This window comes from Macaca nemestrina, chromosome 7 (genome assembly GCF_043159975.1).
Source record: "Macaca nemestrina isolate mMacNem1 chromosome 7, mMacNem.hap1, whole genome shotgun sequence".
Classification (NCBI taxonomy): Eukaryota; Metazoa; Chordata; class Mammalia; order Primates; family Cercopithecidae; genus Macaca; species Macaca nemestrina.
Window position 1 is genome coordinate 174,975,444 of NC_092131.1, and position 23,824 is coordinate 174,999,267.

At 57.1% G+C, this 23,824-nt stretch overlaps 1 protein-coding gene and 13 non-coding genes across 32 annotated transcripts in view; all 14 read left to right on the forward strand.

Annotated features, from left to right (window-relative positions):
- Positions 1-23,824, forward strand: part of LOC105499088 (collagen alpha-1(XXVII) chain B-like) — a 252,065-nt gene that overhangs the window by 217,707 nt on the left and 10,534 nt on the right. For 3 of the 19 annotated variants that reach the window (XM_071099400.1, XM_071099398.1, XM_071099399.1), the window contains exons 1-14: positions 5,346-5,464; positions 5,846-5,890; positions 7,217-7,346; positions 7,710-7,754; positions 8,897-9,233; positions 9,586-9,629; positions 10,776-10,820; positions 10,927-11,061; positions 11,446-11,490; positions 15,184-15,228; positions 17,043-17,087; positions 18,390-18,521; positions 18,900-18,944; positions 22,133-22,176. In XM_071099400.1, the coding sequence (XP_070955501.1) occupies positions 8,968-9,233; positions 9,586-9,629; positions 10,776-10,820; positions 10,927-11,061; positions 11,446-11,490; positions 15,184-15,228; positions 17,043-17,087; positions 18,390-18,521; positions 18,900-18,944; positions 22,133-22,167 (837 nt within the window). In that variant the 5' untranslated portion in view covers positions 5,346-5,464; positions 5,846-5,890; positions 7,217-7,346; positions 7,710-7,754; positions 8,897-8,967 and the 3' untranslated portion in view covers positions 22,168-22,176. Of the gene's footprint in view, positions 1-325; positions 372-1,588; positions 1,721-2,100; positions 3,108-3,484; positions 3,617-5,345; positions 5,465-5,845; positions 5,891-7,195; positions 7,347-7,709; positions 7,755-8,896; positions 9,234-9,585; positions 9,630-10,775; positions 10,821-10,926; positions 11,062-11,445; positions 11,491-12,791; positions 12,936-13,318; positions 13,364-14,176; positions 14,240-14,665; positions 14,800-15,183; positions 15,229-16,359; positions 16,417-17,042; positions 17,088-18,389; positions 18,522-18,899; positions 18,945-19,947; positions 20,077-21,202; positions 21,317-21,624; positions 21,759-22,132; positions 22,177-22,986; positions 23,107-23,824 lie in introns of those variants that run through there. The other 16 variants (XM_071099388.1, XM_071099386.1, XM_071099387.1 and 13 more) reach the window with 15 other exon arrangements.
- LOC112423097 (small nucleolar RNA SNORD115) lies at positions 2-83 on the forward strand. Its single transcript, XR_003013567.1, has one exon. It is a non-coding gene; the product is annotated as a small nucleolar RNA SNORD115 (small nucleolar RNA).
- LOC112423126 (small nucleolar RNA SNORD115) lies at positions 1,777-1,858 on the forward strand. Its single transcript, XR_003013596.1, has one exon. It is a non-coding gene; the product is annotated as a small nucleolar RNA SNORD115 (small nucleolar RNA).
- LOC112423110 (small nucleolar RNA SNORD115) lies at positions 3,676-3,757 on the forward strand. The gene has a single exon (XR_003013580.1). It is a non-coding gene; the product is annotated as a small nucleolar RNA SNORD115 (small nucleolar RNA).
- LOC112423106 (small nucleolar RNA SNORD115) lies at positions 5,520-5,601 on the forward strand. Its single transcript, XR_003013576.1, has one exon. It is a non-coding gene; the product is annotated as a small nucleolar RNA SNORD115 (small nucleolar RNA).
- Positions 7,401-7,482, forward strand: LOC112423100 (small nucleolar RNA SNORD115). The gene has a single exon (XR_003013570.1). It is a non-coding gene; the product is annotated as a small nucleolar RNA SNORD115 (small nucleolar RNA).
- On the forward strand, positions 9,267-9,348 carry LOC112423111 (small nucleolar RNA SNORD115). The gene has a single exon (XR_003013581.1). It is a non-coding gene; the product is annotated as a small nucleolar RNA SNORD115 (small nucleolar RNA).
- Positions 11,118-11,198, forward strand: LOC112423118 (small nucleolar RNA SNORD115). Its single transcript, XR_003013588.1, has one exon. It is a non-coding gene; the product is annotated as a small nucleolar RNA SNORD115 (small nucleolar RNA).
- Positions 12,992-13,073, forward strand: LOC112423115 (small nucleolar RNA SNORD115). Its single transcript, XR_003013585.1, has one exon. It is a non-coding gene; the product is annotated as a small nucleolar RNA SNORD115 (small nucleolar RNA).
- Positions 14,856-14,936, forward strand: LOC112423044 (small nucleolar RNA SNORD115). Its single transcript, XR_011606326.1, has one exon. It is a non-coding gene; the product is annotated as a small nucleolar RNA SNORD115 (small nucleolar RNA).
- LOC112423113 (small nucleolar RNA SNORD115) lies at positions 16,717-16,798 on the forward strand. The gene has a single exon (XR_003013583.2). It is a non-coding gene; the product is annotated as a small nucleolar RNA SNORD115 (small nucleolar RNA).
- Positions 18,578-18,658, forward strand: LOC112423116 (small nucleolar RNA SNORD115). Its single transcript, XR_003013586.2, has one exon. It is a non-coding gene; the product is annotated as a small nucleolar RNA SNORD115 (small nucleolar RNA).
- On the forward strand, positions 20,133-20,214 carry LOC112423099 (small nucleolar RNA SNORD115). Its single transcript, XR_003013569.1, has one exon. It is a non-coding gene; the product is annotated as a small nucleolar RNA SNORD115 (small nucleolar RNA).
- LOC112423043 (small nucleolar RNA SNORD115) lies at positions 21,815-21,896 on the forward strand. The gene has a single exon (XR_003013520.1). It is a non-coding gene; the product is annotated as a small nucleolar RNA SNORD115 (small nucleolar RNA).

A 23,824-nucleotide genomic window follows, 5' to 3' on the forward strand; every position in this document is an offset into this window, starting at 1 on the left:
TGGGTCAATGATGAGAACCTTATATTGTCCTGAAGAAAGGTGATGACTTAAAAATCATGCTCAATAGGATTACGCTGAGGCCCAACCTAGGTGAGAATTTTGGAAGAGGATGCTGGGATCCCGAGATTTCCAGCAGGGCCACTGTATTTTGGTTTGGATGGAGGCCCTGAAGGGCATCTGGAGGTGGCCTAACTCTTTCTCTGTGCTCCTCCATGAGGCAGCCCAGGCTCCCTGTGCGGGCTTGGTGTTGGCCTTCCTGTTCCCCAGTGACGGGGCACATCAGTATCTCCTCCCTGAGCCCCCGTTCTCCCCTTGTTTCTTTCAGTGAGCTCTTCTGCCAAGGGGGGGCCTCCTGGCATTGACCAACATAGGTGAGTGGATCCTGCTGGCGTCATGGGCCATGAGCCAGGCCGCATGTGTTCGCCAGGGGTCAGACTTCAGACCCTGAGGGTTTCCTCAGGGAACTGACCTGAATTCCCACCAGGGAGGGATGGTTTCTCCAGGAGGTCAGCTTATCCGAGGAATCTTACCCAAGGAGGATGCCTTCCCTGAAGCCCTGCAGGGGTGACGATGGTCCATATGGCAAAGGGTTCCTTCAGCCCCACACAGGACATCACCCAGTTGAGACTTGATGTGCGGGTCAGGCCTTGAGGACTGCCCAGGCCACATGATGGGGGCCACAAGGGCTCTGGGGTGCCATGGCTGTCATGCAGGAGCTCTCAGTCCCCAGACTTGTTTCGTGGGGGTGGTGATGGGATCGGGTTGTGGAGGTTCAAGGATCTCATCCTACCTGTGACCCTGAATGGGGCCAACACTGTTGAGCAACAGGCCATCCCAGTGGCACGTATTGAGCCTGGTGGGGTGTGGTGCAGTTTCAATGCAGTTGAGCTAATGCTGAGATCTGTATGACGCTTGGTGCTGCTGCTGGCCAGCCCTGGGAGCCATGGGCTTTGCGCTAAGTGGGTAGCCCACATCCCACTGGTGGTAACCCATTCTCCGAGTTTGAGTAATGGTTAACAGTGGCATTCTGAGGTGGGAAGGCCCACTGTCTAGGGTCCTATACTGGGAATTTGCCGCCCCGGCTTCTTCTGAGACATGTGGTCACCTCCAGGGTCGTGGGGTCTTAGGCCCAAGGAAAGGAAAAGATACCATGTGGCCCTTGATTGGCCAGGTGTGGCCCAGGTCTGTTGGGGAGGTGTGTGGGATGTGGATGGGGTCCCACCAGTGAAAGCATGTGGCCCAGGTCCCCAGGCTGTGATTTTCAGTGCACATTTGGACAGGGTGCCTCAGCATGTGCCCACCACGTCCAGGGGCAGGCTATGTGACTGCCAGGTTTGCAATGGTGCGTAGCTTACGAGCTACCCTCCTTGGTGGGCCAGGAGCTGGTTGGTGGCTGTGGCCCATGCCCAGTGGTCACAGGGCAGGCAGACTGTCCTGTTTTTTCAGGGCAGGGGAGGGCCAAGGGTGCCCTGCATCCGTGATGGGTCTGTGTTCCACATGGAACCCATTATGTGGGTATCTCTTACCCCTTCTCCATATGGAGATGTGAGGACCTATTTGGACACATATCCTCCTCCTGTACTCCCAGATGGTGAGCCCGGAGGAAGACTTGCATTGGGCCCAATGACCCTGGTCCAGTGTCTGTCGGACAGGTTCCCAGCCCCCGGTGCAGTGAAGCTCAGGCCTTTCCTGGTGCCCTGGTCTCCTGCACTGAGCTGTGGTGAGCATATGCTGGTCCTGCTGGATGCATGTGCAGGGAGTGGGGTGCCTTGGGTTGGGTCAATGATGAGAATCTTATATTGTTCTGAAGAAAGGTGATGACTGAAAAGTCATGCTCAATAGGATTACGCTGAGGCCCAGCCTAGGTGAGAATTTTGGAAGAGGACACTGGGATCCCGAAGTCCCTTGCAGGGACCCTGTATTTTGGGCTGGAGACCTCAAGGCTCTGATGGGCATCTGGAGGTGGCCCAATCTGTCTCTGTGCTCCTCTGTGAGGCAGCCCAGGCTCCTTTTGTGGGCTTGGTGTTGGTGCTCTAGTTCCCTGGGCCAGGGAACGTTGGTGGCTCTTTACTGAGCTCCGGTTCTCCCTGTGTCTTTCAGTGAGCTCTTCTGCCCAGGTGGGCTCCCTGGCATTGACGGGCATAGGTGAGTGGATCCTGCTGGGGTCATGGGCCATGAACCAGGCCACGTGGGGTCACCAAGGGTCCCTCTTCTGGCCACGAGGGTTTTCTCAGGGAATGGACCTGTATTACCACTGGGGAGGCGTAGGTTCTCCAGGAGGGCTGCTATTTTGGGAATTGGATCCAAGGGGGACACCTTCCCTGAAGCCCTGCAGGCGTGATGGTGGTCCAGGCGGGAAAGAGTTTCTTCCACCCTGCACAGGGCAGCTCATAGCTGAGAGTTGATGCTCGGGTCAGGCCTCGAGGATTTCCCAGGCCACATGAAGGGGACAGAGGAGCTCTGGGTACCATGGGGGTCACATAGGAGCTCTCAGTATTTGGTGTGTCATGCACAAATGGGCCTCTTGGATTGGGTCATGGAGATTAAAGGATCGTGCACCACCATGGCCCTGAATAGGACCGTCCCTGTTGAGCAATGGACCATCCTAGTGGGTCTCCTGGAGCTTGGTGGAGGTGGGAGGCGGCATTGTTTCCCTGGGTTTGGGTCAAGGCAGAGCTCTGGCCAGCACCTGGTGGCTTCTGCAGGTCAGCCTTGGGACTCATGGGCATTGGGCCAAGGGGGAACCCGCATGCCATTGGTGGTCACCCTTTTTCCAGTGTCAAGTGTCTGGAAAGGTAGCCTCCTGAGGTGGGAAGGCCTGCTGTCGAGGGACGTGTCCTAGGAATTTGTTGCTCAAGCTTCTCCTAAGCTTTGGGGTCATATCCAGGGTGGCAGGGTCTTGGGCCCAAGCAAAGCAGAGGGCACCATGTGGCTCCTGATTGGCCATGTGGCTGTCTCTATGTGTGGGAGTTTGCAGAGTATGGATGGGGACCCACCAGAGGAAGCACATGGTCCTGCAGCACCAGGCTGTGATTTCTGTTGCACACTCGGAGAGGGTGCCTGGATGCGTGCCCTTCATGCCCGGCAGCAGGCTATGCAACTACCAGGTTTGCAGCAGGGTGTGACATCTGAGCCAGCCTCCTTGGTTGGCCGTGACCTGGCTGGTGGCCTGGGTCTGTGCCCAACAGTCCCAGTGCAGCCCTGGGGTCATGCAGGGGAGCCGTTTGGGACAGTGGAGGTGCTCTCAGGGCCTGCAGTGTCATGCAGCCTGGGTGTTTGCTGAAACCCAGTGACCTACCTGCCCTGTCCTCTCTGGGTTGGGTGGAAGGGAGGGTCAACAGTGCACCACGTACTTAAGGAGTCAGTATTTCACATTGAACTCACCACATGTGTCCATGGAGGGCGAGCAAGGGTGAGCTGGCACCCCCAACCCCCTTTCTGACGTGGAGGTCAGTTTTGACACGTCTTCATCCTGTCTCCCCAGATGGTGACCCTGGAGGAAAACTTGTGTTGGGCCCGCTATCCCTGGGCCAATGTCGGTCAGCCAGGCACCCAGCCCCTAGTGCACTGAAGCTCAGGACCTTCCTGGAGCCTTTGGCTCCTGCACTGAGCTGTGGTGAGCCCATCTGGGTCCTGCAGGATACATGCGCTGGGGGCAGGAGGGTGCCCTGGGTTGGGTCAGTGATGAGAACCTTATATTGTTCTGAAGAGAGATGATGACTTAAAAATCATGCTCAATAGGATTACGCTGAGGCCCAGCCTAGGTGAGAATTTTGGAAGAGGACACTGGGATTCTGAGGTCCCTGACAGAGCAAATGTATTTTGGGATGGAGACCTTGAGGCCCTGAAGGGCATCTGGTGGACCCAACCCTGTCTCTGCACTCCTCTGTGAGGCAGCCCAGGCTCCCTGTGCTGGCTTGGTATCCGGGCTCTGGGTCTCTGGTGACAGGGCATGTTGGAGGCTCCTTCCTGAGCCCCCACTCTCCCCTGTGTCTTTCAGTGAGCTCCTCTGTCCAAGTGGTCCCCCCTGGCCTTGAGCAGCATAGGTGAGGACATCCTGTTTTGGTCATGGGCCATGAGTGATGCAGCATGGGGTCCATGACATTCAGCCTTCGGGCCCCTAGGGTTTTCTCAGGCTGCCAACCTACTCCCCACCAGGGAGGGATGGTTTCTCCAGGAGAGCTGCTTCCTTTCGAATCTGACCCAAGGAGCACATCTTTCCTGAAACCCTGCAGGGGTGACAGTGTTCCAGGCAGGAAGGAGTTCCTTCAACCCAATGTAGGGCAGCTCCCAGCTGAAACTCGGTGGCCAGGTCAGGCCTGGAGTACTGCCCAGGGCACATGGGGAGAGGGGCAGGAACAGGGGATGTAGTGTGCCCTGGAAGTCACACTGGAGTTCTCCTTCCCTGGAGAGGGGTGAGTGACTGGGCCCACATGGTCAGGCTGTGGAGATTCAAGGAATGTTCCACACCCATGGTCTTGAATGGGACCCAACCCTATTGAGCAATGGGCCATCTTAGTGGCACCTCCTTGAGCCTGGTGGGGAATGGCACTGTTTCAATGAGGTTGGGTCAAGGCTGAGCTCTGGCTGGCACCTGGTGGTGCTGCAGGGCCTGGGATTTGTGGGCTTTGGGCCAAGGGAGCAGCTCTGATCCTGCTGGGGACAAGCCTTCCTTGAGGTCCAGTGGTGGAAAGGGTGTCCTCGTGAGGTGGTAAGACCTGCTGTTGAGTGACCTGTTCTGGGAATTTGCTGCCCAGGCTGCTTCTGAGTCTTGGGGGTCACCTCAGTGTAGCAGGGTCTTGAGCCCAAGGAAAGGAGAATACACCGTGTGGCTCCTGATGGGCTGAGTGTGACCTGGCTCTGTGTGTCAGAGTTGGGCAGGACATGGATGGGGACCCACCGTAGAAAACATGTGACCCTGGAGGCCCCTAGGCTTGGAGAGGGCACCATGTCCAGTGCCCACCACGCCTAGGTGCAGGACTGCCAGGTCTGCAGTGGCTCTTGGCCTCTGGGCCAACATACTTGGTTGGCCAGGAGCTGGTTGGTGGCCCTGTCCTCTGCCCCGTGTCCCCGGTGTGGCCCTGGGGTTGTGTGTGGGAACAGGCCCGGGCAGTGGAGGTGCTCTTGGGGCCTGCAGTAGGGTGCAACCCAGACATTTTGCCTGAGCCAAGTGACATGCTTGCCCTGTCTTTCCAGGGTTTGGTGGCAGGGAGGGCCAAGGGTACCCAGTGTCCGTGTGGGTCAGTGTTCAGCATGGATCCCATCACATGAGTATCCCTTAGCCCTTTCTCCACATTGATGTGTGGGGCCCTGGTTAGACACATTTCCTCCTCCTGTCCCTCCAGATGGTGAGCCTGGAGGAAGACTTGTGTTGGCCCCAGGCCAATGTCAGCCAGGTGCTCATCCCCTGGTGTGCTGAAACTCTGGCCCTCCGTGGCACCCTGGTCTCCTGCACTGAGCTGTGGTGAGCATATCCTGGTCCTGCTGAATGCAAGTGTGGGGAGGGATTGTCCTAGGTTGGGTCAATGATGAGAACCTTATAATGTTCTGAAGAGAGGTGATGACTTAAAAATCATGCTCAATAGGATTACGCTGAGGCCCAGCCTAGGTGAGAATTTTGGAAGAGGACACTGGGATCCTGAAGCCCCCTGCAGGGCTCCTGTGTTTTGGGCTGGGGACCTGGAGGCCCTGAAGGGCATCTGGTGGACCCAACTGTATCTCTGTGCTCCTCCATGAGGCAGCCCAGCCTCCCTGTACTGGCTTGGTATCTAGGCTCCGGGTCTCCAGGGACGGGACACGTTGGAGACTCCTTCCTGAGCCCTCGTTCTCCCTTTGTGTCTTTCAGTGAGCTTTTCCACCCAGGTGGGCCCCCTGGCATTGACCGACATAGGTGAGTGCATCCTGCTGGGGTCATGGGCTATTAGATAGTCAGTGTAGGGTCACTGAGGTTCAGCTTTTGGGCCACAAGGGTTTTCGCAGGCAACCGACCTGAACTCCCACCTGGGAGAGATGGGTTCTCCAGGAGGGCAGCTTTTTTAGGAATCAGACCCAAGGAGGATGCCTTCCCTGAAGCCCTACAGGGGTGATGGCGGTCCAGGCGGGAAAGGGTTCCTTCTGCCCAACTCAGGGCCCAACGCAGGGCAGCGCCCCCTTGAGAATTGGTGCTCTGGTAAGGCCTGGAGGACTGCCCAGGCCACGTGAAGGAGGTCAGAGGGGCTACAGGGAACCATGGGGGTAACAGGGAAGCTCTTGGCCCCCCGAGTGTGTGAATGGGCCCATTGAGTTGGGTTGTGGAGATTCAAGGATCGCACCTGACCCATGGCCCTGAATGACCATCCCTGTTGAGCAGTGGGTCATCCCAGTGGGTCTCCTGGAGTCTGGTGGGGGTCGGCGTTGTTTTCCTGGGGTTGGGTCAAGGTGGAGCTCTGGCTGGTACCTGGTGGTGCTGCAGGTCAGCCCTGGGACTCGTGGGCTTTGGGCCAAGAGGCAGCCCACATCCCACTGGGGGTCACCCTTTCTCTGAGGTTGAGTTTCATGAAGGGTGGCCTCCTGAGGTGGGAAGGCCCACTGTTGAGGCACCTAGACTGGGAATTGTTCCTCAGGCTGCTTAGGAGCCATGGTGTCACCTCCAAGGTGGTGGGATCTTGGGACTAAGCAAAGGAGGGGGCACCATGTGGCTCCCAATTGGCCATGTGTGGCTGGCTGTGTGTCTGGGAGGTGTGTGGAGTATGGATGGGGCCCCCCAGAGAAAGCAAGTGGCCCTGCAGTCCTAGGAGGTGATTTCTGGTGTAGGCTTGGAGAGGGTGCCTATATGCGCGCCCACCATACCTAGGAGCAGGCTATGCCACTGCAGAGTCTGCAGTGACACCTGGCATATGGGCCAGCCTCCTTGGTTGGCTGTGACTTGGCTGGTGGCCTGTGCTTGTGCCCAGTGGTCAGGGCAGCTCTGAGTTAATGCAGGGGAGCCATTTTGGGCAGTGGAGGTGCCCTCGGGTCCTACAGTATGGCACAGCCTGGGTGTTTTGCTCAAGCCCAGTGACCTGCCTACCTTATCCTTCCCGGGTTCGGTGGCAGGGAGAGCCAAGGGTGCCCTGCATTGGTGACGAATCAGTATTTTGCATGAATCTCATCTCATGTGTCCATGGAGGACAAGCAAGCATGAGCTGGCACCAGCTGCCCCCTTCTCTGCATGGAGGGTGGTTATGTGTTTCCCTAGATGATGAGACTGGAGGAAGACTTCCGTTGGGCCCACTTTTCCTGGGCTAGTGTCCATCAGCCAGGTGCTTAGCCCCAGTGCCTTGAAACTCCGGCCCTTCCTGGCACGTGGTCTCCTGCACTGAGCTGTGGTGAGTACATCCGGGTTCCACTGGATGTTTGTGCGGGTAGGGGTTTTCTGTGTTGGGTCAATGATGAGAACCTTAAATTGTCCTGAAGAGAGGTGATGACTTAAAAATCATGCTCAATAGGATTACGCTGAGGCCCAGCCTAGGTGAGAATTTTGGAAGAGGATTATGAGATTCAGGCCACTGTATTTTGGGCTGGAGACCTGGAGGCTCTGAAGGGCATCTGGAGGTGGCCCAACCTATCTCTGTGCTCCTCCATGAGGCAGCTCATGGTCCCCTTGTGGGGTTGGTGGTGTTCTGGTTCCCTGGTGTGGGGAATGTTGGTGGCTCCTTCCTGAGCCCCCATTCTCGCCTTGTGTCTTTCAGTGAGCTCTTCCACCCAGGAGGGCCCCTTGGCATTGACTGGCATAGGTGAGTGGATCCTGCTGGGATCATTGGTCAGGAGCCATACCATGTGGGGTCCCCGAGGTTCAGCCTTTGGGCCACAAGGGTTTTCTCAGGGAGCAGACCTGAATTTCCACCTGGGAGGGAAAGGTTCTCTTGGAGGATGGCTTTTTTGGGAATCTAACCCAAGGAAGACTCCTTCTTTGAAGCCCTACAGGGGTGATGGTGGTCCAGGCAGGAAAGGGTTCCTTCTGCCCAACACAGGACAGCACCCAGTTGAGACTTGGTACTCCAGTAAGGTCTCAGGACTGCCCAGGCCACATGAAGGAGGCCAGAGGGGCTATGGGCTGCCACTGGGGTAATAGGGGATCTCTTGGTCCCTGGAGTGTGGTGTGTGAATGGGGTTGGGTTGCGGAGATTCAAGGATCGTGCCCCACCCATGACCCTGAATGCGACCATCCCTGTTGAGCAATGGGGCATCCTAGTGGATCTCCTGGAGCCTGGTGTGGGGTGGCGTTATTTCCCTGGGGTTGGGTCAAGGTGGAGCTCTGGGTGGTACTTGGTTGTACTGCAGGTCAGCCTTGGGACTTGGGGGCTTTGGGCCAAGGGACAACTGCATCCTGCTGGGCATCACCCTATCTCCGAGGTCAAATGTCCTTGAGGGTGGCTTCCTGAAGTGGGAAGCCCCATTGTCGAGGGACCTGCCCCAGGATTTTGTTGCTCAGGCTTCTTCTGAGCCATGGCATCGCCTCCAGGGTGACAGAGTCTTGGGCCCAAGCAAAGGAGAGGGCACCATGTCGCTCTGAGTTGGCCAAGTGTAGCCTAGCTCTGTGGTGGGAGGTGTGAAGAGCATGGATGGTGACCCACCAGAGAAAGCACGTGGCCCTGCAGCCCCAAGCTGCGATTTCTGGTGCATGCTTGTAGAGGACGTCTTGATGTGAGCCCACCACACCCAGGGGCAGACTGCATGACTGCCAGGACTGCAGTGGCACGTGGCATCTGGGCCAGCCTTCTTTGTTGGCCATGACCTGGCTAATGGCCCTGGCCCGTGCCCTGGGGTCATGCAGGGGAGCCCTCTTGGAGGGTGGAGGTGCTCTCAGGGCCTGCAGTATAGCGCAGGCTGGGCATTTGGCGCGAGCCCAGTGACCTGCCTGCCTTGTCCTTCCCAGGTTTGGTGGCAGGGAAGGACAAGGGTGCCCTATGTTGGTGACAAGTCCGTTTTTCACATGGATCTCATCACATGCGTCCATGGAGGATGAGCAAGCGTGAACTGACCCCCGCTACCTCCTTACCACATGGAGGTCATTTTGGACTCATGTCCTCCACCTCTGTCCCAGATGGTGAGACCGGAGGAAGGCTTGCATTGGACCTGCTGTTCCTGGGCCAGTGGCCATTAGCCCGGTGCCCAGTCCCTGATGCTCTGAAGCTCAGGTCCTTCATGGTGCACTGGTCTCCTGCACTGAGCTGTGGTGAGCACATCCGGGTCCCGCTGGAATCATGTGTGAGGTGGGTTGGTCCCCTGGGTTGGTCCCCTGGTTTGGGTCGATGATGAGAACCTTAAATTGTCCTGAAGAGAGATGATGACTTAAAAATCATGCTCAATAGGATTACGCTGAGGCCCAGCCTAGGTGAGAATTTTGGAAGAGGACGCTGGGATCCTGAGATCCCTGGCAGGGCCACTATATTTTGGGCTGGAGAACTCAAGGCCCTGAAGGGCAACTTGGGAGGCCCCAATGTATCCCTGCACCCCTCTGTAAGGCAGCCCAGTTTAGCTGTGTGAGCTTGGTGTCTGGTTCCCTGGGGATGGGGCATATTGGGGGCTACTTCTTGAGCCACCATTCTCCCCCATGTCTTTCAGTGAGCTCTTCTGTCCAGGTGGGGCCATGGCCTTAAGCGGCATAGGTGAGTGTATCCTATTGGGGTCATGGTCCCTGAATGAGGCAGCATGGGGCCATTGAGGGTCAGCCTTAGGGCCACTAGGGTTTTCTCAGGGTGCCACCGGAGAGGGAACTTTTCTCCAGTAGCATCGCTTCCTTGGGAATCTGACCATAGCAGCACGCATTTCCTAAAGCCTTGCAGAGGTGATGGAGGTCCAGGCAGAAAGAGTTCCTTCAGCCCAACACAGAGCACCTCCCAGCTGAAACTCGGTAGGCTGGTCAGGCCTCGAGGACTGCCCAGGCCACATGAGGGGAGCAATACGGGCTCTGGGGCAGCCTGGGAGTCAAGCTGGAGTTCTTCCTCCCTGGACAGTGGTGGTGATTGGGCCCATGTAGACAGGCCCCAGATATTCAGGACTGCACCCCATCTGTGGCCCTGAGTGGGACCAACCCTGTTGAGTAATGGGCCATCTTAGTGGTACCTCCTTGAGCCTGGTAGGGGGAGGCACTGTTTCAATGCAGTTGTGTCAAGGCTGAGCTCTGGCTGGTGCCTGGTGGTGCTGCAGGCGGCCCTGGAGGTTGTGGTCTTTGGGCCAAGGGGGCAGCTCACATCCCGCTGGGGTCACCCCTTCCTTGAGATTCAATAGCATGAAGGGTGTCCTCCTGAGGTGGGAAGTCCTGCTGTCTAGGGACCTGTTCTGGGAATTTGCCCCACAGGCTACTTCTGAGCCATGGGGTCACCTCCAGGGTGGAAGGGTCTTGATCCCAAGGAAAGGAGAGGACACCACGTGGTTTCTGATTGGCCCAGTGTGACCTGGCTCTGTGTGTGGGAGGTGTAGGGCATGATGAAGACCCACCAGAGAAAGCACGTGGGCCCGGAGGCCTCCAGGCTTTGATTTCTGGTGTGTGCTTGGAGAGGGCACCAGGGTGAGTACCCACCATGCAGGCTCTGTGACTGCCAGGTCTGCATTGCCTCCTGGTGTCAGGGTCAGACTCCTTGGTTGGCCATGAGCAGGTTGGTTGCTCTGACCCATGCCCCAGGGTCCCAGTGCGGCCCTGGGGTTGTTCGGGGGAGCCGGCCCGAGCAGTGGAGTAGCTCTTGGGGCCTGCAGTAGGGCACTGCCCAGGGGTCTTGCCCCAGCACAGTGACCCATATTCCCTGTCTTTCCAGGGTTTGGTGGCCAGGAGGGTCAACGGTGCCCCGTTTCCATGATGGGTCAGTGTTCTGCGTGGATTCCATCACATGGGCATCCCCTACCCACCTTCCCCACAATGATACGTGAGGCCCTGGTTGGACACATGTCCTTCTGCTGTCACCCCAGATGGTGAGCCTGGAAGAAGAGTTGTGTTGGGCCCCCACAGGCCCCAGGCCAGTGTCCTTCAGCCTGGTGCTCATCCCTCCAGTGCATTGAAGCTCAGATCCTCCCCGGCACGCTGGTCTCCTGCACTGAGCTGTGGTGAGCACATCCAGGTTCTGCTGGATGCATGCGTGGGGAGGGGCTTGCCCTTGGTTGGGTCAATGATGAGAACCTTATATTGTCTGAAGAGAGGTGATGACTTAAAAATCATGCTCAATAGGATTACGCTGAGGCCCAACTTAGGTGAGAATGTTGGAAGAGGATACTGGGATCCCGAGATCTCCAACAGGGCCACTGTATTTTTGGCTGGAGACCTGGAGGTCCTGAAGGGCATCTGGAAGGAGGCCCAACGCTGTCTCTGTGCTCTTCCTTGAGGCAACCCAGGCTACCTCTGCAGGCTTGGTGTTGGTGCTGCAGTTCCCTGGGGCCAGGGAACATTGGTGGCTCCTTCCTGAGCCCCCATTCCTCCCTTGTGTCTTTCAGTGAGCTTTTCCTCCCAAGCGGGCCCCCTGGCATTGACTGGCATAGGTGAGTGAATCCTGCGGGGGTCATGGGCCATTAGCCAGGCCGTGTGGGGTAGCCGATGTTCAGCCTTTGGGCCACAAGGGTTTTCTCAGGCAGCCGACCTGAATTCCCACCTGAGAGAGATGGGTTCTCCAGGAGGGTGGCTTTTTTGGGAATTAGACCCAAGGAGGATACCCGAAGCACTGCAGGGGTGACGGTGGTCCAGGCAGGAAAGGGTTCTGTCAGCCCCAGGCAAGGCAGCTTCTAGCTGAGACTCGGTGCTTGGGTCAGTTCTCAAGGACTGCCTGAACACGAGGGGGTCCAGAGGGGCTCTGGGTGCCACGGGGGTCGCATGTGAGCTCTCAGTCCCCAGAGTGTGGTGTGTGAATGGACCGTTAGGGTTGGGTCTTGGGCATAAAAGGGTCGTGCCCCAGCCATTGCCTGGAATGTGACCGTCCCTATTGAGCCATGGGCCATCCCAGTGTGTCTCCTGGAGCCTGGTGGGAGACGGCGTTGTTTTCCTGGGGTTGGGTCAAGGCGGAGCTCTGGCCCGTATGTAGTTGTGTTGCAGGTCAGCCCTGGGACTTGTGGGCTTTGGGTTAAGGGGCAGCCCACATCCTGCTGTGGATCACCCTATCTCTGACATCAAGTGTCAGGAAGGGTGGCCCCCTGAGATGGGAAAGTCAGCTGTCGAGGGACCTGTTCCGGGATTTTGTTGCTCAGGCTGCTTGGAATCCATTGTGTCACCTCCAGGGTGGTGGAATTTTGGGCCCAAGCAATGGAGAGGGCACCACATGACTCCCGATTGTTCAAGTGTGGCTGACTCTGTGTGTGGGAGACATGCAGAGTACGGATGATGACCCACCAAAGAAAGCATGTGGCTCAGGCTGTGATTTCCAGTGCTTCATTGGAAAGGGTGCCTGTACGCACGCCCCCCATGCCCACGGGTAGACTATGTGACTGCCAGGTCTGCAGTGGTGCATGGCATCTGGGCCAGCCTTCTTGGTTGGCCATGACCTGACTAATGGCCCTGGCCCGTGCCCAGTGATCCCAGCGATGCCCTGGGGTCATGCAGCAGAGCCCTCTTGGACAGCGGAGGTGCTCTCAAAGCCTGCAGTATGGCACAGCCTGGGCGTTTAGCCTGAGCCCAGTGACCTACCTGCCCTGTCCTTCCAGGGTTCGGTGGCACACAGGGCCAAGGGTGTCTGTGTCAGTGACAAGCACATGGATCTCACCACATGCATCCATGGAGGATGAGCAAGTATGAGCTGGCATGACCTACCTCCTTCCCCTCATGGAGGTCATTTTGGACACATGTCCTCCAGCTCTCTCCCAGGTGGTGAGACCGGAGGAAGACTTGCTTTGGGTCTGCTGTTCCTGGGCCAGTGGCCATCAGCCTGTTGCCCAGCCCTGTGATATGCTGAAGCTCAGGCCCTTCCTGGTGCCCTGGTCTCCTTCCCTGAGCTGTGGTGAGCATATCTCGGTCCCGCTGGATGCATATGTGAGGTGGTTGGTCCCCTGAGTTGGGTCGATGATGACAACCTTACATTGTCCTGAAGAGAGGTGATGACTTAAAAATCATGCTCAATAGGATTACGCTGAGGCCCAGCCTAGGTGAGAATTTTGGCAGAGAACGCTGGGATCCCGAGATCCCCAGCAGGGTTACTATATTTTGGGATGTTGAACTTAAGGCCCTGAAGGTCATCTCAGGGGTGCCCAGCCCTGTCTCTGTGCCCCTCTGGGAGGCAGCCCAGGCTCCCTGTGTGGGCTTGGTGTCTGGACTCAGGTTGCCCGGGGATGGGGCATGTTGTCGGCTCCTTCCTGATCACGTGTTCTCCCCCTTGTCTTTCAGTGAGCTCTTCTGCCCAGATGGGGCCCATGACCTTAAGTGGCATAGGTATGTATATCCTGTTGGGGTCGTGGGCCATGAATGAGGAAGCCTGGGGCCATTGAGGGTCAGCCTTCAGGCCACTAGGGTTTTCTCCGGGTGCCACTGGGGAGGGAACATTTCTCCAGTAGGGTCACTTTCTTAGAAATCTGACCCTAGGAGCACACATTTCCTGAAGCCCTGCGGGGTGATGGTGATCCAGGCAGAAAGGGTTCCTTCAACCCAACATAGAGCAGCTCCCAGCTGAAACTCAGTGGGCTGGTCAGGGCTGGAGGACTGCCCAGGCCACATGAGGGGGGCAACAGGGGCTCTAGGGCAGTCTGGGAGTTACACTGGAGTTCTCCCTGCCTGGACAGTAGTGGGTGATTGGGCACACGCAAACAGGCCCCACAGATTCAGGACTGCCCCCATCCATGACCCTGAATGGGACCGACCCTGTTGAGTGATGGGCCATCTTAGTGGTACCTCCTTGAGCCTGGTAGGGGGAGGCACTGTTTCAATGCAGTTGGATCAAGGCTGAGCTCTGGCTGGTGCCTGGTGGTGCTGCAGGCGGCCCTGGAGGTTGTGGTCTTTGGGCCAAGGGGGCAGCTCACATCCCGCTGGGGTCACCCTTTCCTTGAGATTCAGTGGTGAGAAGGGTGTCCTCCTGAGGTGGGAAGTCCTGCTGTCCAGGGACCTGTTCTGGGAATTTGCTCCACAGGCTACTTCTGAGCCATGGGGTCACCTCCAGGGTGGAAGGGTCTTGATCCCAAGGAAAGGAGAGGACACCACATGGTTTCTGATTGGCCCAGTGTGACCTGGCTCTGTGTGTGGGAGGTGTAGGGCATGATGAAGACCCACCAGAGAAAGCACGTGGGCCCGGAGGCCTCCAGGCTTTGATTTCTGGTGTGTGCTTGGAGAGGGCACCAGGGTGGGTACCCACCATGCCCAGGGCAGGCTCTGTGACTGCCAGGTCTGCATTGGCTCCTGGTGTCAGTGCCAGACTCCTTGGTTGACCCCGAGCAAGTTGGTGGCCCCGATCCATGCTCTATGGTCCCAGTGCGGCCCTACAGTTGTTCGGAGGAAGCGGTCAGAGCAGTGGAGGTGCTCTTGGGGCCTGCAGTAAAGCACAGCCCAGGCATCTTGCCCCAGCACAGTGACCTGCATTCCCTGTCTTTCCAGGGCTTGGTGGTCGGGAGGGCCAATGTTACCCTGTGTCCGTGATGGGTCAGTATTCTACATGGATTCCATCACATGGGCATCCCCTACCCAACTACCCACAATGATATGCGAGGCCCTGGGTGGACATGTGTCCTTCTGCTGTCACCCCAGATGATGAGCCTGGAAGAAGACTTCTGTTGGGCCTCAACAGGCCTCAGGCCAGTGTCCATCAGCCTGGTGTTCATCCCCTGGTGTGTTGAAGCTCAGACCCTCCCTGGCACCCTGGTCTCCTGCACTGAGCTGTGGTGAGCACATCCAGGTTCTGCTGGATGCATGCGTGGGGAGGGGCTTGCCCTTGGTTGGGTCAATGATGAGAACCTTATATTGTCTGAAGAGAGGTGATGACTTAAAAATCATGCTCAATAGGATTACGCTGAGGCCCAACCTAGGTGAGAATGTTGGAAGAAGACACTGGGATCCCGAGATCTCCAACAGGGCCACTGTATTTTTGGCTGGAGACCTGGAGGCCCTGAAGGGCATCTGGAAGGAGGCCCAACCCTGTCTCTGTGCTCTTCCTTGAGGCAACCCAGGCTACCTCTGCAGGCTTGGTGTTGGTGCTGCAGTTCCCTGGGGCCAGGGAACATTGGTGGCTCCTTCCTGAGCCCCCATTCCTCCCTTGTGTCTTTCAGTGAGCTTTTCCTCCCAGGCGGGCGCCCTGGTATTGACTGGCATAGGTGAGTGAATCCTGCTGGGGTCATGGGCCATTAGCCAGGCCGTGTGGGGTAGCCGAGGTTCAGCCTTTGAGCCAGAAGGGTTTTCTCAGACAGCCGACCTGAATTCCCACCTGGAGAGGTGGGTTCTCCAGGAGGGTGGCTTTTTTGGGAATTAGACCCAAGAAGGATACCTGAAGCCCTGCGGGGGTGACAGTGGTCCAGGCAGGAAAAGGTTCTGTCAGCCCCAGGCAAGGCAGCTTCTAGCTGAGACTCGGTGCTTGGGTCAGTTCTCAAGGACTGCCTGAACACGAGGGGGTCCAGAGGGGCTCTGAGTACCACGGGGGTCACATGGGAGCTCCCAGTCCCCGGAGTGTGGTGTAGGAATGGACCGTTAGGGTTGGGTCGTGGGCATAAAATGGTCATTCCCCACCCGTTGCCTGGAATGTGACCGTCCCTATTGAGCAATGGACCATCCCAGTGTGTCTCCTGGAGCCTGGTAGGAGGTGGCATTGTTTTCCTGGGGTTGGGTCAAGGCAGAGCTCTGGCCCGTATGTAGTTGTGCTGCAGGTCAGCCCTGGGACTTGTGCACTTTGGGTCAAGGGGCAGCCCGCATGGCACTGGGGATCACCCTATCTCTGACATCAATGTCAGGAAGGGTGGCTTCCTGAGAAGGGACGGCCCACTGTCGAGGGACATGTTCCAGGATTTTGTTGCTCAGGCTGCTTGAAATCCATTGTGTCACCTCCAGGGTGGTAGAGTTTTGGGCCCAAGCAATGGAGAGGGCACCATGTGGCTCCCGATTGTTCAAGTATGGCTGACTCTGTGTGTGGGAGACATGTGGAGTATGGGTGGTGACCCACCAAATTTGCATGTGGCTCAGGCTGTGATTTCCAGTGCGTGCTTGGAGAGGCCACCTGTACACATGCCCCCCCTGCCCAGGCTATGCGACTGCCAGGCATGGCATCTGGGCCAGCCTTCTTGGTTGGCCATGACCTGGCGAATGGCCCTGGCCTGTGCCCAGTGGTCCCAGGGAAGCCCTGGGGTCATGCAACAGAGTCGTCTTGGGCAGTGGAGGTGCTCTCAAAGCCTGCAGTATGGCAAAGCCTGGGCATTTTGCCTGAGCCCAGTGGCCTACCTGCCCTGTCCTTCCAGGATTCATTGGCAAGCAGGTCCAAGGGTACCCCGTGCCAGTGACAAGTCCGTATTTCACATGGATTTCATCACATGTTCCTTGGAGGATGAGCAGGTGTGAGCTGGCATGCCCTACCTACTTCCCCACGTGGAGATCATTTTGGACACATGTCCTCCAGCTCTCTCCCAGGTGGTGAGACCAGAGGAAGAGTTGCGTTGGGCCTCCTGTTGCTGGGCCAGTGGTCATCAGCCTGTTGCCCAGCCCCTGATAAGCTGAAGCTCAGGCCCTTCCTGGTGCTCTGGTCTCCTGCACTGAGCTGTGGTGAGCACATCTGGGTCCCGCTGGATACATGCATGAGGTTGTTGGTCCCCTGAGTTGGGTCAATGATGAGAACCTTATATTGTCCTGAAGGGAGGTGATGACTTAAAAATCATGCTCAATAGGATTACGCTGAGGCCCAGCCCAGATGAGAATTTTGAAAGAGGACGCTGGGATCGCAAGATTTCCAGCAGCACCACTGTATTTTGGGCTGGAGAACTTGAGGCCCTGAAGGGCATCTCAGGGTGCCCAGCCCTGTCTCTGTGACCCTGTGTGAGGCAACCCAGGCTCCCTCTTTGGGCTTGGTGTCTGGGCTCTGGTTCCCCAGGGATGGGGCATGTTGGTGGCTACTTCCTGACCCTGTGTTCTCCCCCATGTCTTTCAGTGAGCTCTTCTGCCCAGGTGGGACCCATGGCCTTAAGCGGCATAGGTGAGTGTATCCTGTAGGATCATGAGCCATGAATTAGGAAGCTTGGGGCCATTGACAGTCAGCCTTCGGACCACTAGGATTTTCTCAGGGTGCCACTGGGGACTGAGCGTTTCTTCAATAGGGTCGCTTCCTTGGGAATCTGACCCTAGGAGCACGCAATTCCTGAAGCCCTGCAGAGGTGATGGTGGTCTAGGCAGAAAAGGTTCCTTCAACCCAACATAGAGCAGCTCCCAGCTGAAACTTGGTGGGCAGGTCAGGGCTCAAGGACTGCCCAGGCCACATGAAAGGGGCAATTGCAGCTCTGGGGCAGCCTGGGGGTCACGCTGGAGTTCTCCTTCCCTGGACAGTGGTGGTTGACTGAGCCCACGCAGACAGGCCCTGGAGATTCATCACTGCACCCCATCCATGGCCCTGATCAGACCGACCCTACTGAGTGATGGGCCATCTTAGTGGTACCTCCTTGAGCCTGGTAGGGGGAGGCACTGTTTCAATGCATTTGGATCAAGGCTGAGCTCTTGCTGGTGCCTGGTGGTGCTGCAGGCAGCCCTGGGGATTGTGGTCTTTGGGCCAAGGGGGCAGCTCACATCCCGCTGGGGTTTCCCCTTCCTTGAGATTCAGTGGCGAGAAGGGTGTCCTCCTGAGGTAGGAAGTCCTGCTGTACAGGGGCCTTTTCTGGGAATTTGCCCCACAGGCTGCTTCTGAGCCACGGGGTCACCTCCAGGGTGGCAGGGTCTTGATCCCAAGGAAAGGAGAGGACACCACGTGGTTTCTGATTGGCCCAGTGTGGCCTGGCTCTGTGTGTGGGAGGTGTAGGGCAAGATGAGGACCCACCAGAGAAAACACGTGGCCCCAGAGGTCCCCAGGCTTTGATTTCTGGTGTGTGCTCGGAGAGGGCACCAGGAAGGGCACCCACCATGCCCAGAGCAGGCTCTGTGACTGCCAGGTCTGCATTGGCTCCTGGTGTTAAGGCCAGACTCATTGGTTGGCCATGAGTAGGTTGGTTTCCCTGACCCATGCCCCAGGGTCCCAGTGCGGCCCTGGGGTTGTTCGGGGGAGCCGGCCCGAGCAGTAGAGGTGCTCTTAGGGCCTGCAGTGGGGCACAGCCCAGGCATCTTGCCCCAGCCCAGTGACCCACTTCTGTGTCTTTCCAGGATTTGGTGGCCAGGATGGCTAATGTTCCCCCGTGTCCATGATGGTTCAGTGTTCTGCATAGATTCCATCACATGGGCGTCCCCTACCCACCTTCCTCACACTGATATGTGAGGCCTTGGTTGGACACACGTCCTTCTCCTGTCACCCCAGATGGTAAACCTGGAGGAAGAGTTGTGTTGGGCCCCCACAGGCCCCAGGCCAGTGTCCTTCAGCCTGGTGCTCATCCCCCCGGTGTGCTGAAGCTCAACCCTCCCTGGCACCCTGGTCTCCTGCTGAGCTGTGGTGAGCACATCCAGGTTCCGCTGGATGCATGCGTGGGGAGGGGCTTGCCCTTGGTTGGGTCAATGATGAGAACCTTATATTGTCTGAAAAGAGGTGATGACTTAAAAATCATGCTCAATAGGATTACGCTGAGGCCCAACCTAGGTGAGAATGTTAGAAGAGGACACTGGGATCCCGAGATCTCCAACAGGTCCTCCAGGCTGGGGTCCTGGAGGTCCTGAAGGGCATCTGGAAGGAGGCCCAACCCTGTTTCTGTGCTCTTCCTTGAGGCAACCCAGGCTACCTCTGCAGGCTTGGTGTTGGTGCTGCCAGTTCCCTGGGGCCAGGGAACATTGGTGGCTCCTTCCTGAGCCCCCATTCCTCCCTTGTGTCTTTCAGTGAGCTTTTCCTCCCAGGCGGGTCCCCTGGCATTGACTGGCATAGGTGAGTGAATCCTGCTGGGGTCATGGGCCATTAGCCAGGCCGTGTGGGGTAGCCGAGGTTCAGCCTTTGAGCCAGAAGGGTTTTCTCAGACAGCCGACCTGAATTCCCACCTGGAGAGATGGGTTCTCCAGGAGGGTGGCTTTTTTGGGAATTAGACCCAAGGAGGATACCTGAAGCCCTGCGGGGGTGACAGTGGTCCAGGCAGGAAAAGGTTCTGTCAGCCCCAGGCAAGGCAGCTCCTAGCTGAGACTCGGTGCTCAGGTCAGTTCTCAAGGACTGCCTGAACACGAGGGGGTCCAGAGGGGCTCTGAGTGCCACGGGGGTCACATGGGAGCTCCCAGTCCCCGGAGTGTGGTGTGGGAATGGACCCTTAGGGTTGGGTCTTGGACATAAAATGGTCATGCCCCATCCATTGCCTGGAATGTGACCATTCTTATTGAGCAATGTACCATCCCAGTAAGTCTCCTGGAGCCTGGTGGGAGGTGACGTTGTTTTCCTGCGGTTGGGTCAAGGCCTCTGCCTTGCCCATACCTGGTTGTGCGACAGGTCAGCCCTGGGATTCGTGGCCTTGGTCCACAGGGCAGCCCGCATCCTGCTGGGGATCACCCTATCTCTGACATCAAGTGTCAGGAAGGGTGGCCCCTTGAGAAGGGATGGCCTGCTGTCGAGGGACCTGTTCTGGGATTTTGTTGCTCAGGCTGCTTGGAATCCATTGTGTCACCTCCATGGTGGTGGAGTTTTGGGCCCAAGCAATGGTGAGGGCACCGTGTGGCTCCCAGTTGTTCAAGTGTGGCTGGCTCTGTGTGTGGGAGATACGTGGAATACTAGTGGTGACCCACCAAAGAAAGCATGTGAGTCAGGTTGTGATTTCCAATGTGTGCTTGGAGAGCGCACCTGTGTGCACAATGTGTTCATGGAGGACGAGCAAGCATCAGTTAGCATGCCCTACCTCCTTCCCCACATGGAGGTCATTTTGGACAGATGTCCTCCACCTCTCTCCCAGATGGTGAGACAGGAGAAAGACTTGTGTTGGGCCTGTTCCTGGGGCTGTGGCCATCAGCCTGGTGTCCAGCTCCTGATGCACTGAGGCTCAGGCCCTTCCTGGCACCCTGGTCTCCTACACTGAGTTGTGGTGAGCACATCTGGGTTCTGCTGGAATCATATGCGAGGTTGTTGGTCCCCTGGGTTGGGTCGATGATGAGAACCTTATATTGTCCTGAAGAGAGATGATGACTTAAAAATCATGCTCAATAGGATTACGCTGAGGCCCAGCCTATATGAGAATTTTGGAAGAGGATGCTGGGATACCAAGATCCCTGGCAGGGCTACTAGTCACTGTATTTTGTGCTGAAGAACTTGAGGCCCTCAAGGGCATCTCAAGGGGACCCAGCCATGTCTCTGTGCCCCTCCATGAGGCAGCCCAGGCTCACTGTGTGGGCTTGGTGTCTGGGCTGTGTTTCCCCAGGGATAGGGCATGTTGGTGGCTCCTTCCTGAGCCCGTGTTCTCCCCCGTGTCTTTCATGAGCTCTTCTGCCCAGGTGGGGCCCATGGCCTTAAGCGGCATAGGCGAGTGTATCCTGTTGGGGTCATAGGCCATGAATGAGGCAGCCTTGGGCCATTGAGGGTCAGCCTTTAGGCCACTAGGGTTTTCTCAGGGTGCCAACCTATTTCCCACTGGGGAGGGAACATTTCTCCAGTAGCATTGCTTCCCTGAGGATCTGACCCTAGGAGCACGCATTTCCTGAAGCTCTGCAGGGTGATGGTGGTCCAGGCAGGAAAGGGTTCCTTCAGCCCAACATAGAGCCACTCCCAGCTGAAATTCTGTGGGCTGGTCAAGCCTTGAGGACTGCCCAGGCACATCATGCGGGACACAGAAGCTCTGGGGCTCCCTGGGGGTCACACTAGAGTTCTCCCTCCCGGAAGAGTGGTTGGTGATTGGGCCCACACAGTCAGGCAGTGGAGATTCAAGGAGTGCACCCCACCCATGGCCCTGAATAGGACCGACCCTGTTGAGTAATCGCCATCTTAGTGGCACCTCCTTGAGCCTGTTGGTGGGGGTGCTGTTTCAGTGAGGTTGAGTCAAAGCTGAGCTCTCCTGGTGCCTGGCGGTGCTGCAGGCCGGCCCTTCTTTGGGCCATGGGGGCAACTCGTGTCCCACTGGGGTCATCCTTTCCTTTAGGTCCAGGGGTGGGAAGGGTGGCCTCATGTGGTGGGAAGGCCGGCTGTTCAGGGACCTGTCCTGGAAATTTGCCACACAGGCTGCTTCTGAGTCATGGGGTCACCTCCAGGGTGGTGGGGTCTTGAGCCCAAGAAAAGGAGAGGACATCATGTGATTCCTGATTGGCCAAGACTCCTTGGTTGGCCAGGAGCAGGTTGGTTGCCCTGGCCTATGCCCCATGGTCCTGGTGTGGCCCTGGGGTTGTTCTGGGGAGCCAGCCCGGGCAGTGGAGGTGCTCTCAGGGCCTGCAGTAGGGTGCAGCCCAGACATCTTGCCCCAGCACAGTGACCCACTTGCTCTGTCTTTCTAGGGTTTGGTGGTCGGGAGGGCCAATGGTGCTCTGTGTCCATGTTGGGTCGGTGTTCTGCATGGATCCCCATCGCATGGGTATCCCCTACCCACCCTCCCTGCACTGATATGTGAGGCCCTGGTTAGACACATGTCCTCCTCCTGTCCCTCCAGATGGTGAGCCTGGAGGAAGGCTTGTGTTGAGTCCCCACAGGCCCCAGGCCAGTGTCTGTCAACCTGGTGCTCATCCCCTGGTGTGCTGAAACTCGGACCCTCCCTGGCACCCTGGTCTCCTGCACTGAGCTGTGGTGAGCACATCCAGGTTCTGCTGGAGGCATGCTTGGTGTGGGGGTTGCCCTTGGTTGGGTCAATGATGAGAACCTTATATTGTCCTGAAGAGAGGTGATGACTTAAAAATCATGCTCAATAGGATTACGCTGAGGCCCAGCCTAGGTGAGAATCTTGGAAGAGGACGCTGGGATTCCTGGAATGACTGCTGTAGTTTGGGCTGGAGACCTGCAGGCCCTGAAGGCCATCAGGAAGGTCCAACCCTGTCTCTGTGCTCCTCTGTGAGGCAGCCTAGGCTCCCTGAGGGGGCTTGGTGTCGGGGCTCCTCTTCCTCAGGGGTGGGGCTGGTTGGTGGCTCCTTCCTGAGCTCCCATTTTCCCCTTGTGTCTTTCAGTGAGCTCCTCCACCCAGCGGGCCCCTTGGCATTGACTGGCATAGGTGAGTGGATCCTGCTGGTGTCATGGGTCATGAGCCAGGCCATGTGGGGTCACCAAGGGTCAGCCTTTGGGATAAGAGGGTTTCCTCAGGGAACCAACCTGAATTCCCATCAGAGAGGCATGGGTTCTCCAGGAGGGCCGCTTTTTTGGGAACTGGACCCAAGGAGGATACCTTCCCTGAACTCTATAGGAGGGATGGCGGTCCAGGCAGGAAAGTGTTCCTTCAGCCCCACCCATGACAGCACTCGGTTGAGACTCAGTGCTCAAGTCAGGCCTGAAGGGAGTTAGAGGGGAGCTGTTTGTCCCTGGAGTGTGGTGCATGAATCTGCCCTTGGGGTTGGGTCATGGAGATTCAAGGATGGCGCCTCACCCATGGCCCTAATTGGAATCATCCCTGTTGAGAAATGGGCCTTTCCAATGGGCCTCCTAGAGCCTAGTAGGGGGTGGTGATTTTCTCCCTGGGGTTGAGTCATGGATGGGAACCCACCATAGAAAGCATGTGGCTCTGGAGGCCCCCAGGCTTTGATTTCTAGTGCCTGCTTGGAGTGGGCACCAGGGCCAGTGCCCCCCCATGCCCAGGGGCAGGCTCTGCGACTGCCAGGTCTGCACTGGCTCCTGGCATCTGGACCAGCCTCCTTGGTTGACCATGAGCTGCTTGGTTGCCCTGGCCCATGCCCCGTGGTCCTGGTGAGGCCCTGGGGTTTTTTTGGGAGAGCTGGCCCAGGCAGTGGAGGTGCTCTTGGGGCCTGCAGTAGGGTGCAGCCCAGGCATCTTGACTAATCCCAGTGACCCGCTTGCCCTGTCTTTCCAGGGTTTTGTGGCAGGGAGGGCGAAGGGTGCCCTGCATCTGTGATGGGTCAGTGTTCCACATGGATCCTATTACGTGGGTCCATGGAGGATGAGCATGTGTGAGCCGGCACCCCCTTCCCACTTCTTCTCATGGAGCTGTGAGGTCCTGTTTGGACAGCTGTCCTCCTCCTGTCCCACAAGAGAGTGAGCCCGGCTGGTCCCGGGACAGTGTCTGTCAGCCAGGTGCGCAGCCTTTGGTGTGCTAGAACTTGGGCTTTTCTTGGCAGCCTGGTGTCCTGCATTGAGCTGTGGTGGGCTTGTCCAGGTCCCGCTGGTTACCTGCACGGCAACAGGAGTGCCCTTGGTTGGGTCGATGATGAGAACCTTATTTTGTCTTGAGGAGAGGTTATGTGATGGGTGTTGTGGCAGCTCTTTGTATTTCATTTTCTTCAGCGCTTTTTGTGTGTTCTCTTTGTGTATTCTTTTCCCTTTGTGTGTTTTACTTTCACAAAGGCAGCAGCAAATGTTTTATGGGTGGTGGTATTTTTCATTTTTATTTACTTCCTAATTTGATAGTGTTTTAGTTGGAATATACAGTCTCATTGTAGTTTTTCAGAAAGATGCTTTTTTTCTGTACATTATATGATTGCATATAATTTATCCAGTTTTTTTTTTTTAAAAGAAACTGGGGACTACAGTCGAATGCACTCCCCATATCCTACTTTATTGAAAAAGATTGTATGGAAATCCAAAGATGAGAAAGTAGACAAGCACAGCAGAGGACATTTATTTTGATATAGCCACAGAAATTCATCGATATGGCTTTATCATATCGATGGTTTTTCAAAGAAATATGAAAT